This window comes from Cavia porcellus, unplaced genomic scaffold (assembly GCF_034190915.1).
Source record: "Cavia porcellus strain 051 isolate PalLab524CR breed Dunkin Hartley unplaced genomic scaffold, mCavPor4.1 scaffold_11, whole genome shotgun sequence".
Taxonomy (NCBI): Eukaryota; Metazoa; Chordata; class Mammalia; order Rodentia; family Caviidae; genus Cavia; species Cavia porcellus.
The window spans coordinates 45,861,612-45,879,608 of record NW_026947494.1 but is presented as its reverse complement, the minus strand read 5'-3'; the positions used below and the strand labels follow the sequence as shown (position 1 = coordinate 45,879,608).

Sequence of the window (17,997 nt, the reverse complement as noted above, 5' to 3'; positions counted from 1 at the left end):
CCATCCATGATTTTTTTTGGTATTTATTTATTTTTACACAGGAGAAATCAGGGCCAGGCTCACAGGGCAGGAGAGTATATGTGGGGAGGGAGTAATGGCAGAACCCAATGCTAACCCTAACCCTACATCACCACCACCACCACCACCTCCTGCCATGAAGATAACTATAACTAGGGAGGTACAGTGGGCTGAGGTTGCAGACCACAAATTCACAATAGCTAGTTTTGCATACTTCCTTAAGGGATAAACAGAGGCATCCATGATTCTTTTAATGAGTAGAAATAAAAAATAACAATTTTTAAAGTAAGAGTTAATAAATTTCATCACTAAAGATACATCTTAACAAAACAAATCAAGTTTGGGGCTGGAGATTTAGCTCAGTAGCATAAGCACCTGCCCTGCAAGCAGGCAGTCGTGAGTTCGATCCCCGGTACCGATAAAAAAGAAAAAGACAAAAAAAAAAAAAAAAATCAAGTTTTATCACACTGAAACTAGACAACCCAAAAGACTATTGAAGCCTTCAGAGTAGTCACATTGCTGAGTTCTGCACTTATCATGAACTCAGCACAACATCAGGCTATGAATGATTCTGGTGATGTTGCCATTATTTAGAACATTTTTGATATTATTCTTTGAAATATGTCTTCTGAAGTCAATACATATTTTGAATGTCTTTCATAGTGGCATTCCTTGGCCTTAGAAGATCTTCCTTAACAAGTTGTGGAATTCTTCCTCTCATTGTGCAACACACCAGAGAAGAATACACAAAACATGCACCTTGTGCAGGCTTTAAATATATTATACTGGGGCTGGAGATTTAGCTCAGCAGCTTAAGCACCTGCCTTGCAAGCAGGCAGTCGTGAGTTCAATCCCTGGTACCAATAAAAAGCAAAAGACAAAATAAATAAATATATTATACTGCACCTATGTTAAATGTTATTTTCAAAAGTATCATAATTTCTGTTCAAAGAGAAGTCTTTGGAGTCTTTTGGAAACACCGGATTTTCAAGTACTGAGAATACATGTAGCTTCACAGAAATTCCATCACTTGTGTTCCCTGGATTTAGTTATAAACATAAAATACAGATATGTAGGTAAAATAGAGGAGGCTTCTGGAGACAGGGCTCCATTTTTTTTTTTTTTTTTTATATTGTGGATCCTCTCATCCTTTAGCACTAAACTTTGTTTATGGTAACTGATCAGTAATTGTTTTATTTTTAGATATGGGTTACTTTGAACAGGGAAAACAAGCTAACATAATAAAAGAGAGAAAAATTGCTGGTCTGGCCCTAGAGTGCTGGGTCTAGACTGAGAAGACAAACAAAGAAGGAACATGAAGAGTCACTGTCCCCACCACATATCGCCAAGTTTAAAGTTTGTTGACATTCCATTCCTCCCTGCTCTACTCACACAGTCCAACACCAGTGTGGTGCTGAGGGACTTTACTCAGAACAGTCAACAATGAGGCTGTGTACCTCTCTCATGGGCGGAATGGGATTTGTTTGATGAGGCTCAGATACCTGTACTCATTGTGGTCCTAGAGAACTTTGTACTTTGTCTTTATTGTCAATGGCCTGGAATGGATACTGACAAGGCCCATTTTGAGCAAAGTCTGTGGAATACCATGAATTAGGACTCCAAAGCCAGATCCACTAATCCAGAAGGCTTATCTTTGCGAAATGTATGTTTCTAATCATGGAAGACATTTCATATCTGACTGAAAGCTAAGGTACACATAGTGGTCAGCAATTGTGCATGAGTACGGCATTGGGAAATATCTGTTTCAGGGCAAACTTAATACCAGGAGCACAGTGGATGAAATCCCACAGTAGGGATGTGAGAAGGGGATCCTTTGTGAAGAGCCACAGAATTTTTACATTAGGAAAACCCTTCACCTGCAGAGAGCATGGGATAGACTTCTTAGATATTGTAGGTCTTTTTCAGCACCAGACCTCTCCAAAAGAATGGAGCCACACAGAAACACAAGTGTGAGGGAGTCTTTCAGCATGGAAAAAAATCTTAAGTGTGGTGAGCACAGGAAAGTCTCCTACCACATACACACACTTGCACAGCACTAGAGAATCCATACTGGATAAAGAGTTACATGAGTTTAATGGGTGTGTGGACATATTGGGCCTCAAACAGATATTTAGCAGGAGACAGTCCACTTGGAGTGCAGTGGTAATGCATTCAGGTTCAAATGTAAACATGTTCAGCACTAGCCTATTCGCTTTGTAGAAAAACCTCATGAGTATGCCAAATGTGGGAAGGCTTTGTGTTGCAAATCCAAACTTGCTGAAGGTTGAGGTGTAGCCCAGTTGTAGTGATAAACATGAGGGTCTGGATTCAATCCCTAGCAACAGAACAAAACATCTGAAAAAACAACTTTCCCAGAAAATTCACACTGGCAAGACCTTCAGTGTGGCAAACGTAAAAAATTCTTTTAAACAAAGCTTGTCTTATTCAACAGCAGAGATTACACAAGAGCAAGGCCCTTGTGAGTACAGTGAATGGGGAAGATGCTTTGCTACAACTGCAGGGACACCAGAAACTTCATACCAGATGAAGGCCTCAAGCCAATTCAGGGATGAGTCTGTTCTGAGGGATGCAGATGTCGCTCAGTGGTAGGGAACTTGCCAAACATGCATAAGGTCCTGGGTCTGATTCACAAGTAGATTCAGTACAAAAAACATCACAACCTAGTTTCATTAATTCAGTCAATGTGTGATATTGGTGTGAAAGCACTCAGCCAAACATCTGGCTTTATTCAATGCTATTAATCCTACACAGGATAATGGCCTTAGGCCTTCAGGGATATGTTTCTATCCAGTGTAACAGCACTACAATGCCTTTGTGACAGAGGTCTTGATTTTGCAACTAACTCCATATACCTGAATGTAACAAACAGGGAGATTTCCCTGGAGTTCCATGTATGTAGGAAGTTTGCAAGAGCTGCATTTTGCATTTTAATCTGACCAGGTCAAAATCAACTGAATTATGTCATTGCTAGATTCATTGGCAGAAAGCAGTCATACTTTACCATCTGGTAGGTCTATAGAATGTTTAGAAAAGTGTGTTTCTACACTCAGCACCATATTCTGATCTGTATTTTCCATTCTCTTTTTTCTGACAATTCTGGTATGAAACTCAGTTTTAAACCAAAGAACCCACTCTGGGTATTCTGATGGTAGCTTGTAAAATTCTCCCTTGCAGCATTGTTCATCTTCTGTAAATCATGGGCCTGGAAACTATCTCTTTCCCATTGTTGATCTGTATAAAGGTCTTGTTTAAGTAAAGTAACAACTTATTAGAACCTATCAGTGAGGTATTTTATTAGAACCTATCAGTGAGGTATTCATGTGATATACTACTGAAGAACTGCTTTGGGCAAATTATCATACAAGCTAGATACTTGTTCAACCTTTCTTCCATCCCAGCATGTCAAGAATCGTCCTGTCACTATGACAGTAACATTTACTCTAAATGAATTCATCTTAAGTCACATCTGAGATGAATTCACAAGTTTTCCTGCCTTATCTCTGTTTTAAGCAATCATAATATGGGTTTTGTTTTTGAATTTTAAACATAAACAAGAAGTCTAAGACATTCCAGTTCCCCACTGCATTCAGGACAAAATCAGTTGTCCAAATGATAGATGTTTTATGACCTGACTCATGCTGTCTCACTAGCATCCTTTTTCTTATACCTGTATCAAACTCCCTAGGCTTTCGAGGACACAGCAGGCTGTTTCTTTACCTAAAATTCCCTTCTGCCTTGTGTGACTACTAGTAAAGTGTTCCTCATAGAAAACCGAACTATGACATCCTCCAGAAACCTTTCTGTGAGTTGTTATACTCTACTCATCTTCTTTGTCCCTATGTTCTGTGCACTGCATACTTGAAAACCATTTGCAGGATTCTATGCTACAAAGCTGTGATCAATTTCAACACAGGATTATTCTTTGTATTATTTCCACAAGGCCTGACTGAGCATGCTTTCCTCTTACTGACCTAAATTTGAAATTGCAGTTACAAGTCAGTCACTAAGAATTGAATTTAGGGCCTGCTCAACGAGTTACACCCTTCTAAGACAGTCTCTCAAAGTTCCAAAATTGCCCAGGATGGGATTAAATTCACAATTCTCCTGCCTCTGCCTCCCTTGGATTATAGACCTTAGCTACTATGCCCAGCTTTCATCACTTATCATAAATGAAAAACTAGAAGCTTTGCTTCTGCACCTCTTCATGCTGGGATCAGATGCATTTCCATTTAGGATGAGAACAGACTATTTAAACCCCGGCACCCATGACAATGTTTAGTTCTGCCACTAGTTATGTCTGATAGGATTTAGCCCTTTCTGCAACTTGTTTCCTATGGATTTAGGTTCCATGTGGTACTTCTGTAGTGGCTTAACTGTTTGAGGTAGGTAATTCTCCATCTGCTTCCTGGACTTCAGATTCAGTACATTGATTTTTTTTGCTTTCTTCATGGATCTTTCACTCATCTTAGGCTGCCTACTTCACTGTCTGGTTCCCCTAGCCTATGTCTCGTGCTAGAAATTAGCTTCATCACCTATAGCTTTATACAGCATCTGTACAACTCCACATACAGGAACCAAAATCCTAGAAAAAAGGTGCATTGTGAAAGCAACTCTGAATGACAAATGTTGAGTCATCATTTGTTTCAAAATTCTTGTCCTATTTGTTTCCTGTAGCTGGTAGGGAGATACTCCTGGTACTTACCATGTTCAGAACAAAATCAGAGACTGCTGCTTTTAGACACAGGTAAGCTCTGTCATTGTCTTGTTGAACTAGTTTTCCTATTTATCAATAAAAATCATTGTATTGCATTTCCTACACTGTCAATGAGGATGCAATACATTTAACCTTTTGTGGCATATGCGAAAAGTATTTTCTTAGCAGTGTTTTGTAAAAATAAAAAATGACACACAAGGGTGCAAAGACCACACACCACCACCCAATAATTCACCTTGATTTCTGAAGTCCTAGGTGTTAAGACTTACACACAAAGATCAGGAACTACTCTTTCTAGCATTGCTGGAATACAAAAAAACACATTTACTCATCTTTAGCTGCTTTGGTGAAAGCTCCAACAGATATCACATGATCTAGAGTATTTACTGTCTGAAATTTTACCAACACCTAATTTAGAAAATAATCTCCAAAAAAGAAATTACATACTCCTTAACAGATGGCACAAGGCTTCTATCTGGTAACAGAATTCACTTCTCAGTACACACACACATTTTAAAATTCTATCAAATAACTCATTTTACTAAAATCAAAATAATTTTTAAAAAACAATGTCAGAACAGTAAGTCCAGATTTAAAAGGAAAAATACTGACAATACCATTCCTAAAAAAGTATATAGCAGGGGGGAAAAAAAGGAAAAATACTAACTCCAAATAAAATGCCTTTTAACCTGACCAAGTAAACTTCTCATAAAGCAACTACACCTAATTATAAAAGTATCCCAACTCAAAGAGAAAGTACATTGGGTTAACCAATTTGTAGCAATTAAAGAAACTTACATCCAAAGTTTTAAGGCTGATAGGGAAAAAAAAGTATTTTTCCCTTTCTTGCAATTAAAGAAATTTTATATTAGAAGTTTTAAGCCTGTGATTAAAAAAAAAAGTTATGCTCCTAGTTAACAAAAGACACACAGGCATCCTACAACAAAAGTAAGTTTAGGATACAAATGCCCATTAAAAATGAGTAACTGAAATGAATTAAGACAACAGTTCTCTCCCCATTGTCATGATTCCTCAGCCCATATCTTCATCTTCAGCGTTCCATAAAAGTATGAAGAATCTTAACAAAGTAAATGTAGAAAGTTAAAAACAAAATGAAAAACTAGTTTACCTTAGTGTAGTGCTTATTGACACAAGAAGCATGTGATATGCCTGAGGTTGTTCTATTCATAAAAATAGAAAGTATGGAACATCCTTGTAATCAACTCACAAAACCTTGATAGCATTAACGTTCAAGAGTCATATTTCACAAAATTGGTGAATCTCAAATTTAAAAGATCAAGCTTACCTCATAATTGAGCATGAACCCAAAAAAAACGGAAGTAGAAACAAGACAGGTCAGTTTGAACACACTGTGACAATTCACATTGTCTCACATCATCTAGAACCATTTGAAATAGTATCTGCCTGTTTATGTAATTTTAAAGGTTTAATACTAGTGAAATAACCCCTGAAATTTATGAAACACCTACCATAGGCTATAATTTATACCAGTTTTTCCTTTTCATCCTCATAACCCTAAGGATAATTTCTAGAGAAACCAAGTTATCAGGATTTAGGTTCAACTAGTTAAGAGATAAAGTCAAGTTTCAAATCAGGTGTAAATATGTCCAATATATTGTATGCCAATAATTAGAATAACCAGGGGGAATTTTACATATCCTATAGTCCACACCCAGTCTAATAATCTTTGGGAGGGATTACAAAGCCATTACTCATTTTTAAGTTCCCTAGTAATTAATATCAATATACAGGTTAAGTTTGGCAGCCACAACTACATGTACTCCTATATATCTCAATGTTCAATGTAGCAGTGTCCTAACATCTAAAGGATTTGATACAATTATAATTTCAATCATTGTGCCAGATTGTTTCTACAAAATAAAGGATGGACAGAATTTAAACAATAACATGTGATTAAATTGTACAAGTTATAGCTCAAATAATAATAATTTATGAGAAAATGCTTTCAATTAGGGTAATTACTGAATCACACATGCTTAAGTCCCAGATTACAAAATTCTTATTAAAAGTTTATCAAAGGGGAGGAGAAAAGTACAAAGAATTCAGATGTGTTATGTACCAACTCCCCACAATAAATATAATTATATATTGCAATCACATACTAATAAAAATAATATCTTTTGAGATAAAAAATCATTTGGAGCTCTCCTTGGAGTCCTATCATTATTGTAAAATCCTAGTATTCAGCCTTGCCTACAAAAAGGAAGTAACATTAAGCAATACCGTGTCACGGTAAGGCTTTAAGAATTACACTGTTTGAAATGTCCACTACCATCTCAATAGCCACGGAACCATTGTAACCTCAGGTAACCTAAACTGTCCTGAAGTTATCACAATATCCAGTTAAACACAGCTGGGATTTTGGAAGTTACAACAACACATTCCTAATGGTGTAAATCAAATTACAAATCTTACCTTATAGAAACTTTTCACAAGTATGTGCCTTAAAATATTTTAAAGTTTCTAAGATATTACAAGACACAAATAAAACCTGATGTCAGGTTATAGTAACTTTTTTGAGTCAAAAACAAGTCACATTGAAATTGAGTATTTATGTAGCTATTTTCTAGTAGCAGCAAATATAAACACTAGTGAAAGTGACTGTATCTGCTTAGGAAATACAAACACTAAAAAAAGGACTAAAATACTCTAAATCTGGTCTATCCAGTAGATTAATTTCCATTTCAATCTTAACAGATTTGTGGTCTTAAATTCTAACAAAACACTTTTCGAAATGCTACTTCAAATCATTACAGAAACTTTTGCTTAAATTAATTTATACAAAAATAATCAGAGTAGATGATAATGGAAAGGATTTACAAAGGAGCAGGGAGCTGGATATGGTGGTGCAAGTGTATAATCCCAGTACATAAGAGACTAAGGCACAAGCATCGCCATGGGCAGCCTGGATTACACAGTTGAGTTCAAGGCCTGCCTGAATCACATAGTGTGGCTCTATCTCAAAAAAAAAAAAAAAGAAAGAAAGAAAGAAAAGAAAAAAACAAGTATAAGGAAAATTTTAGGCCTATTACCATTAAGTACCTTGGCTGTGGTGACTGTATGCATCAAAACATCAATTTTATGCTGTACATGTGTTCTCTGATGTCAACTTCTACCTCGATAGCGGTTAAATATTTTGCTACTGAAAAAAGTTTGATATCATCATAAAGTACTTTGTGTCAAGCTACATGGCTTAATTTTGAGTTCAATTTCATACTGAAATGGTACCAAGACCACTACCACTGTACACCTACAGTTTAACTAATTCCTATACTTGTGAGTTACCTATCCAGCAATCTTAATCATTAATCCATTATTTAAACAGTACATTAGTTATGCTCATTTTAAAGACACTCTCTTAAAATGTGTGTATATGATTCTACACCTTAGTAACCACTTGTTAATGCCATCACTTAATAAATGGAATTGTATCATTGTACTTTACATTTACAAAAGTAAACTACTAAAAAAAAATCTGATGGCAGAAAATAGTATTTAAAAAAATCTCTGCAATTAGAAAACTCAGTAAGATTTTAAATGCAAATATTTTTTAGGTTTCTTCTAGTTATTTTAGCAAAAAAAAAAAAAAAAGGTATCTGGTTAAGATTTCATCTACCTATTCATCAAACAGTGCAATTTAAGACTTCCAAGATATGCAATATGTGACACTGACAATTCTGTCAAAGAATACTTTAGGTTGGTGGTGGTGAACCTATAGTGTGATACCACAGTGGGCTGTGTACATCATTAAAAGCTCCAAAAGGTTCGCCATCGCTACTTTAGGATTATTTAACTCTAGCTGATTACAGTGGATTGTACCAAATTACATTTATTAAAAAGCCTATTTTGAAACTTAACACATACTTAATTATTTGTTACTAATTTACCCTCAAAAGTTTAAAGGGGTACAACCAAGTTACCTCTGTAATATCATCATTACCAGTCTCAATGTGAGCAGTAACACCAAAACCAAAAACACAGCTTGTGGTTAAAGCTGGGGAGTCTGGGCAGGTTACTGATGTAGTAACAAAAAAACTCTTGCAGTTTGTTAAGAAACACAATTTAAAAAACGTCCAACTGGCTGGGGATTTAGCTCAGTGGCATAAGCACTTGGCTGGCAAGCACAAGATCATGTAATAAAAAAAAATCAACCAGCTCTCAAACTTAAGACATAAAGTCTGACATAAACTCCCAAATATTTCTGCTCTAAGCTCAAGCTCTTTATAATTAAGGTATATTTTATACACAGAGATAGGGAAGGGGGAAGCTAAAAGCAGATGAGGGTAAACAAAATCAGAAAAATCAAAATACAAATACAGAGCTAAAATACTCTTCCAGCAGTAAGAAATATAATCTTAAAATTAATGTCCAAATGAGAATGGTCAAAATTCATTCCTTGTGCAGTGCATTTTTTTCCTGCCTCAAAAAGTAGCCATCTTTAATGAACAAAGTAAAAAAGTAACACATGCTATATTTAGAAACCAATACCTTGAACACTACAGAGAACAACAATATTCTGAAAATCCAGTTTATTTTCCATGTTGTGGACAGATTCAGTGTGATCAGTTTTTCTGCATGTGTAATAATTTATCAAAATGAGTTTTCCCACATGCCTCTTTGCCATCAACTCCGAAAATTCTCATATGACCACATTCCCAAATATTTAAAGATCTTGAAAATCACCTTTTAAAATTTGAAACAAAGTATGGAAAGTTCTGTAACACTTAGTGCACTATAAATAGCTAAAGAGGGATTTAGGTTTTAAAAGGTGGCTAGTACAACAGTTGAGTTCAGAAAATTAATGTTTTAGTGTACTTGTTCCAGTTTTAGCCAACATGCTACATTTTCCTGTTTGCTTTTTTGTTTTTTTTTTTTTGAGGAGTGAGGTGAAGAGGCGCATAAAGTGGATCTGAAGATTTCCACTGTATGAAAAAGGTAAGACTCTGCAAGCAAAACTGTAAGCTGCCTTATTTTTCCTTAAGACCTGGACATTTTAAGACAGAAGCTTTGCAAAACATTACACAATTTTTTATTAAATGAGAAAGTCTCATTTGTTACATTGTCACATTGCTAGTCAGAGAAATGCTGCAGTGATGAAGAAAGTCAATGTTGGATCAACCGTAAGTCCTCATTTCTACAACATTCATTTACAAAGAAATAATGTTCAACACAGCCCAACACAATATTCTTGGTTTTCTTCATACTGAAGTCCCCCAAAAAAATCATCTTCTAATGGGGTATTTTACTACATAAATTATAGTTCTTCGTTTTTACAATTTACCCCAAACTGCATGAGAGATGTATCATACTAAAATTTCTAAAGCTGTTAGGAAATCCTTCACACATCGTCGTCATCTGATGTGTCACTGCTACTTGTCTCTGTGTCATCGTTCTCAATTGTAGGTTTAAAAGTGCTGTTTTTCCAGGGTCCAAACTTGAAGTCACAGATCAGGCCATTTTTCAAAATACCATTTTTTCTCAGACCATTCTTCTGTAACTAAAACGTTAAAAACAAACAAACAAATTTTCCCAAGTGTTATGCATTAAGAATACTATAATAAAATACAACTACAAAACGTTTTGCATTCTAAACCCTAAAATATCCACAGGTTAATATCATGGTATCATAAGCCAATAAATATTTAGATACATGTAACTAATCCAACTAATCTAAGAAATATCCCCTAATAGCTATTCTTTGGGAGAATAAACAGTATGTACCATCTACCAAACCAGTACAAAAAAATTAATGTGAATAGTATAGTAGAGCACAGATTTTGGATCCAGATAGGGTAGATGTAAATAATTTTGTCAAACATACTAAGTTTACCTTTCTGTAATTAAACCTTTCCAAATTTTCATTCCCTTATATGAGCAATAAAGAACCTTTATTCTGCCTACCTCAGTGTGTCACAGCCGTTTGTTATCACTGAAAACTCTAAAAGGTTTTCCATCACTGGCTTAGCATGCACTTAGCAACTATTAAACTACAGTTATTATTTTTTATAATGATGACCTAAGTTAACACAGCTCACAATGTAACTTTAGCCCTACTCTGTACAATGAGGTATGTAAAGTAACAAAATCAAAGAATCTTTTGATTAACCACAGAAATTAGGATACTGAAGTCATTTCTGAATATGGGCAATCATAAATAAACTGCACAGTAACAGGAGTTGAAGAAAAAAAAACAGAGTTGGAAAACTGATGATTAGCACAAACACCACAATAAGGATATATAAGACAAAATAAAATTATTGGTAATATATACCCCATTAACTCTGGCCTAAGTTTCATGAAAAATCTAAGACTAAGTTAATATTTGGATTTGCTTATGGTTGTCATATAATAGAGAAGATTCTTTAATTATAAGGATTAAAAAATAATTTGGAGAAAATGCAAATCCTAGGCGCCACTACCAGTATGGTTAATTCTGTTATGTGTACAATAAGAAGTCTAGTCTTGACTTTCAGTTTCCTTTCCTTTTTAATTCTCTGTTTTCCACAGCAGATTTTCTTTACCACCTGACTTTTATTCTAAACTGTCATATATCATTCAAACTACAGTACTCTGAATGTAAGAATAACCACTTGCTTTTAATAATTACAGCAGCATGCCAGGCAAAAACTGAGATTATCTAACAAACTAGGACAGATATACAATGTTATTATGATCTTTACTTAAAAGTTGCCCACTCCAACACTTTTTCTGCCAGCAGCATTCACTTTACTCTTACTTTTGTCTTACTTTAATCCTTGCACCAGGAACATCACTGCCTTATTTTCTCCCTCAAAGGCCAATTCAAATCCAGTTCCTTAATTATGTTTTCCCAGATCTCCTTAAGTGGAATTACTCTCTAGATTAACCACTAGGATATAAAATCTATGAAGGGGAAAAAATTTTCCCAGGATTCTAGAACAGTAACATGAACTCCAAAACATTTTCAAATGGGAAGGGGAACAACAAGGAAGGGGTAGGGGTAGACAAGGAAGGGAAAAAGAAAAACAAAAAAAGGACAGATGAAAAACAATGGAAATAAAGCTTTTGTAAATGGGGAGGGACGGAAGGATTGAAGGGAATGGAAAAAAAAATTACAATGTATTATATACAGGTAGAAATTCTCTATGATGAATGTGATAAATATGTATGACAAATATAATACAAAATGAAGTTTAAAAAAACAAAACTTGTTGAATATGTACCATCTCCTCTTTCCCTGCCACTCATGCCCTGTTTCTAACCTGGAATACTTTTAGAACTATTATCACAGAGGAATCTACCCTCATTAAACTATTAGTCTGATGGAAGAGCAAAACTGCATAATACCCAGGCATTATTAAATACTCAAATGCTTGTGAAGCAAAAGTTTGAACTTAGGATTTTAAGATTGTTACAGGTATAATATAAATCCTTTTAAAATCAGCATTATCTCTAATGATATTTTAGGCATCTAAATACCAAATATTATGGCATTTTTAATATAACCATGCCTCATCACTACTTCAGAAAACATACATACATACATGTATCATTATCTCCAGCCAAAAATGTATGCAACTGACAGTTATTTTACTATCAGTAATTTTATCTACCTGCTATCATCCTGGTTAGCTAATATTATGTTTTCCTTGGAACACTACTCTAGAATAGTACCAGTACCAGTAGATTTCATGGAATGCTTTTCTTCATATTAAAAAATAAATAACTAAAACTCCTTCAGGCTTGCGAGAAGCTCAATGGTAAAGCACCTGGTTAATTCACTTGTACCAAGTTCTGGGTTTGATTTCCAAAACTGCAGGATAAAAACTCTGCAAATTTTTGTAAGTTAATTACCATATAGTGAAGTATTAGTAATCTGGATGTGTTTCAAAAACATGAAAAATGACATTAGTTAGTTATAATGGCTATATTTTAAAAAATATCCAAGAAAGGCTGACCTCTTGGGACAGAAAACATGTGACAAGCTCTAGAAGGGGCTGAAGCTGAGCATAATGAAGACTTCATGCAAAGGAGAAATAGAAAACCTGGGGATACTGCAAATGTTCTTTATTATGATCATAGTCACATGATTATATACATTTGCCAAAATTCATGTACATTTAAGGTACATTTTATACATAAATTGTATTACAAACATGAATAAAAAATCCTTTAAAACAAATCAATAACCAACTTCAAAACTGTGTTATTAAAGGTAATTTGGGGCTGGGGATTTAGCTCAGCAGCATAAGCGCCTGCCTTGCAAGCAAGCAGTCGTGAGTTCGATCCCTGGTACCGATAAAAAGGAAAAAGACAAAAAAAAAAAAAAAAAAAAAAGATAATTCACTAAGTACTTCTGAATTAAAAAAAAAAAATTGTGGAGCTGGACATGATGGCACACACCTGTAATCCCAGCACTTGGGAATCTAAGGCAGGAGGACTACTGGGAGTTTAAGGCCAGCCTAAACTACACAGACTGTCTCAAAAGACAGAGGGGGCTGCTGAGCACGGCGGTGCACTCCAGTAATCCCAGCACATGGGAGGCAGAGGCAGACGGATTGCTGCAAATTCAAGACCAACCTGGGCTACAAAGTGAGCCCAAGGCCAGCTTGAACTGCACAGCAAGACCCTGTCTCAAAAGAAACAAAGAAAGTGCTTTTTAAAAGGGGAGAAGAGGGTTCGCTAAGGAAAGGAAATAAAGAAGTACGTAACATATGAAACCTCAATAACCCAACACTGAAACAGAAAAATTGCAGGAAACAAAATCCAACACACAAAAATCAGTTGCACTAACACATAACACTAACAATGGACAATTCAAAAAGTATTAAGAAAATATTCCACTTGCAATAATAGCATAATTAAAAAGAAAAAAATTTATAAGTACTATATAAGCAATAAAATTCACCAAGGCAAAAAATGTGTATTAACTGAAATCCACAAAACATTCCTGAAATAAAAGGATACCAAAAAATGGAAAGACTTCCCACTGAAGCTTAGAATACTTAGTATTATTAAAATGTCAAAACTACCAAAATGAAGATTCAATAACAATACCTTTCAAAATCACAACTGCATTTGTTTCAAAGAAAGAGATCCTTATAGAATCTGAAGGGACTCCAAAATTTTTTTCTCCGCAATCCTGAGAACTGAATTGCTATACCATATACACTTTTTGTTTTTTGTTTTTTTTTAGGGAGAATCTTGCTAAATTGCCCAAGCTGCCATGTAATTTGCAATCTTCCTGCTTTAGTCTCCGGAGTAGCTGGGATTAGAGGCATGCAGGAACATGCCTAAGTTCTTGATTCCAAAACTTATCACAAAATTACAATAATCAAAACAGTGCAATCCTGGCACAGATCTAATCATTAAGGAAACAAACCAAAACTACATCCCAAACAGTTGCCAATGAGAATGGTTACTAATTTTTTTTTAAATATACAAACAGAAAATAACAATTGTTAGCCAAGAAATAGCAAAATTGGGACTCTTACACAGTTGTTGGAAACGTAAAATGGCAGAGCCACTGAAACACAGTATAACAATTCCTTCAAAAATTTTTCAACCACTGTAAAAATCCAACAACTGCTATGCCAGATACACATCCAAGATAACTGAAAAAAAATCAAGGGTTTGCACACTTGTTTGCAGAGCAGAATTATTCACAACAGTCAAAGGTGGCATTAACCCCAAGAATATATTGACAGATGAATACAGCAACTAAAATGGGATACAGTCAATACTAATTAGCCTGAAAAGACAATTCTTGACATATGAAACATAACTGCTAGATGAATTCAGTCCATCTCAAGCGCATAAATATTGTATGAATCCACTAATATGACTCATGGGAAATAGTCAAATTTTACAGAGAAAGCAGAATGGCTGTTTTGGGGACCAGAAATACCGGGGATACTAGCGAAGTGGGCTGCTACTTAATAGTTACAGGATTTTCATTTAAGAAAATTAAAACCATTCTGAAAATAGGTATTAATAATAGTTGTAAAAAATATGAATATAGAATTTAACTATAGTTAAGTCACTGAACTATACATAAAAAATATGTTTAGCATCATAAATGTTAAAGTATGGGTTTTTTAAAAGTGAAATTAAAAAATAGTATTTTTCACTGTTCAAAATATTTAAAACTGAAAATAAAGTCCATTAAATTATGAAGTTAGTTATGCATGACTGATTTCTTCAAAGATTCTATTCAAAACTGTGACTCATAATCTTAATTGTCAACTTCAATGGCTTGATAAAGGCCTAGCAGATTAGACAACGATGCTGAGTGCATCCAGGCCGGTCATGAAAGAATAGCCTTGAGTACTCACCAGTTTCTCTCTGGCACTATGAACTTCCAGCTACCATGAACTGAGCAGCTTTGCTTCACCTTGACTCTTTTCTGCTATGACCTTCCTGATGACCAAGAATTAAATCTCCCAAAACATTAGCTACATTAAACCTTTCCTCCCTTAAATGTCAGGTTCTTTGTCTTGATAATGGAAAAGCTGACTAACACAAAAGTATTTCTGAAGATCGCAGTACAAATGGTACTACCTCCATATAGACAAGAGGCTCTGCATAAACAAAATAGTTCACAGACACAAAACAGATGAAATATTTTTATACAAGAGAAAGGACTGGGGCTGGGGGTTTAAGCTCAGTGGCATAGGGGGCTGGGGATTTAGCTCAGTGGCATAAGCACCTGCCTTGCAAGCAGGTGTCGTGAGTTCGATCCCCGGTACCGATAAAAACGAAAAAAAGACAAAAAAAAAAAATGAATTAACCCTAAGTTTTATTGGTCTTGTTCTCTACTGTTTTGTCCAACTTTATAATATCTAATAAGATAGACAATTCTTTTTAAGGAAACAAGGGACAACGTTGATAACCACTGTTGATAAACTTGTACTCTGTTCTACACCATGTGCTATGTCTATCCTTGGTATTGACTGACAGCTTTTTTTTGCCATATTTGACTGTATTCTTCCCCCCCCCCCCAAAGAAAGTATTAAGCACTAAGGAGTACTAAAATCCAAGATGTGTAAATTTTGTTGTAAAAAAGAGAGGGAAAAAAAAAAAAAAGAAAAAGAGCTCTAACGGATATAACAGCAAGTGTGTTTGGGGGTGTTAAATAGCTGACTTTATCAATGTTTTTGGAACATTGAACACAGCTGTTTGCAGTCTCCCTGTTTGAATGTCCACCTTGTGTTCTTTGATACTGTGATTTGAGGAACTGTTTTCAAGAAAATAGTGTGTAATCTACTAGCAGGTAATTTCTTACTGTTATGGTTTTTTGTTTTGTTTTGTTTTGTAGTTCTGTATTGCGTGTACCCTTACGCCGCTTTGGTTTGTTTTGTGTTTTTCTCTTTTTCCTCTTAAATAAAAAAAAAAAAAAAAAAAAAAGCTCAGTGGCATAAGCACCTGCCTTGCAAGCAGGCAGTCATGAGTTCGATCCCCGGTACCAATAAAAAGGAAAAAGACCAAAAAAAAAAGGATCAAAAGTGACATTACTTTATAATGTAGAGTTTCATAATTCTTAAAACTGTAAACCACTCCTGTTGCTTCTTTAAAAGGAAAAGTAATTTATAAGTAAACACGAATGATTCAGGTTTTCTTACCTGTTCGCTAATAACTTGGAATTCTCTCATTTCATCCTCAGTTAAGGGTGCACATGTTTCATCATTTTCACTGTCCTCCTGCCAGCCCATCTCCTTCAATAACCTGAAAAGAAGGGAGACTATAAGGTTTGATTTAGAAAACTGAGCACATAGGAAATTTCATTTATGCTTTGGATATTTTCTGAAAAGAAGTAAATCAGATTAAGTTAAATAAACTACATTAATAGTAAAATGATGAACTGCCTAATTGGTTAATCTTTGGTATCAACACTAGGCTAAAAATCTACAACAGAGAACTGAAGAAAATGTGCCAAATTTCTACACTGAAAGTAATGGCAATACTCCTCTCTTTTTTTATTCAATACCACAATTCCAACATATGTATTCTTTACTACTTATTAAGTTTTCTACTCTGAAAAGAAAAGGCAAAAGGCATGAGTGCACACCTGTACTCCCAGCAGTTGGGAAGCTGAGGCAGGAGAATGACTGGGAGTTGGAGTCCAGCCTGGTCTACAACAGTGAGTCAAGGCCAGTCTAAACTACAGTCAGACTCTGTGTTGAGGGGAGGGGAGGAAAAAAAAGGAAAGGAAAAAGAAAAGAAAGGAGGGGAGGGGAGGGAGAAAGGAAAAGAAAAAAGAGAAAGAAAGAGGAGACAGAAAAGAGTAAGAAAAAGAAGGGAGAGGGAGGGATAGCTTAGCCTATTTTTTATATATATATATATATATATATATATATATATATATATATATATATATTTTTTTTTTTTTTTGGTCTTTTTCATTTTTATCGGTACCAGGGATCGAACTCACGACTGCCTGCTTGCAAGGCAGGTGCTTATGCCGCTGAGCTAAATCCCCAGCCCCTATTTTATATTTTGTAATTTATTCTTCTACTGATATAATCATTTAGGTGTATGCCAATCATACCTAACACATAATTAAATGACAGTCATTATGTTTTACAATAATAAAAATTACTTTTAAAATCTCTCAATCAGAATCTAAGTAAAAATGAGTACCGAATAGTCTTTTCTGTTCAATTTTTAAAACAGTATCCTTTCACATTATATAAACAGATTTAAGAAAGGACTAATAACTTTTTCTTTTTTTGGTGCCAGGGACTGAACTCATAACCTCGCATTTGCCAAGCAGGCACTTACATCACTGAGCTAAACCTCAGACCCTACCAATAACTTTCTCTAGTTGGGCAAACAAACACTGCAATAATAGCTACTGCATTTGACTCAATGACTTTGAAGTTTTTGCTACTTCTGAGGCCATTTATCTCGTACTGATCTGACAGTTGTTTCTAAATTGTGTTCCTTAAGTTTTTTTAGCTCTACTTACCCTTAAACATCTTTCAATTTATCTCTCTCCTTCAATAGAAGTGTTTATACCTTTTTGCAAGCCTCAACAAATACCAATATTCAATAATCTTGACTAAAAATCAACATTCGTATTTTTCAATATTCCCGCAAAGAACAAAACTTTGGTTTTCTGCTCTACCTCCATGCTCCACTATATACTGCACTGAACTCTGTTGCCCAAACAAAAATGTCACAGTCAATATTATTTCCATCATTCCCGTTAGTCATTTAGGTTT

General features: G+C 35.0%; 1 protein-coding gene across 7 annotated transcripts in view; it reads right to left on the bottom strand.

Moving 5' to 3' along the window:
• Window positions 1-9,801: 9,801 nt before the first annotated feature.
• Window positions 9,802-17,997, bottom strand: part of Gpbp1 (GC-rich promoter binding protein 1) — a 58,256-nt gene continuing 50,060 nt past the window's right edge. For all 7 annotated transcript variants that reach the window (XM_063258197.1, XM_063258198.1, XM_063258194.1 and 4 more), the window contains 2 exons: window positions 16,396-16,498; window positions 9,802-10,292 (listed from right to left, as the gene is read on the bottom strand). In XM_063258197.1, the coding sequence (XP_063114267.1) occupies window positions 10,134-10,292; window positions 16,396-16,498 (262 nt within the window). In that variant the 3' untranslated portion in view covers window positions 9,802-10,133. The remainder of the gene's footprint in view (window positions 10,293-16,395; window positions 16,499-17,997) is intronic.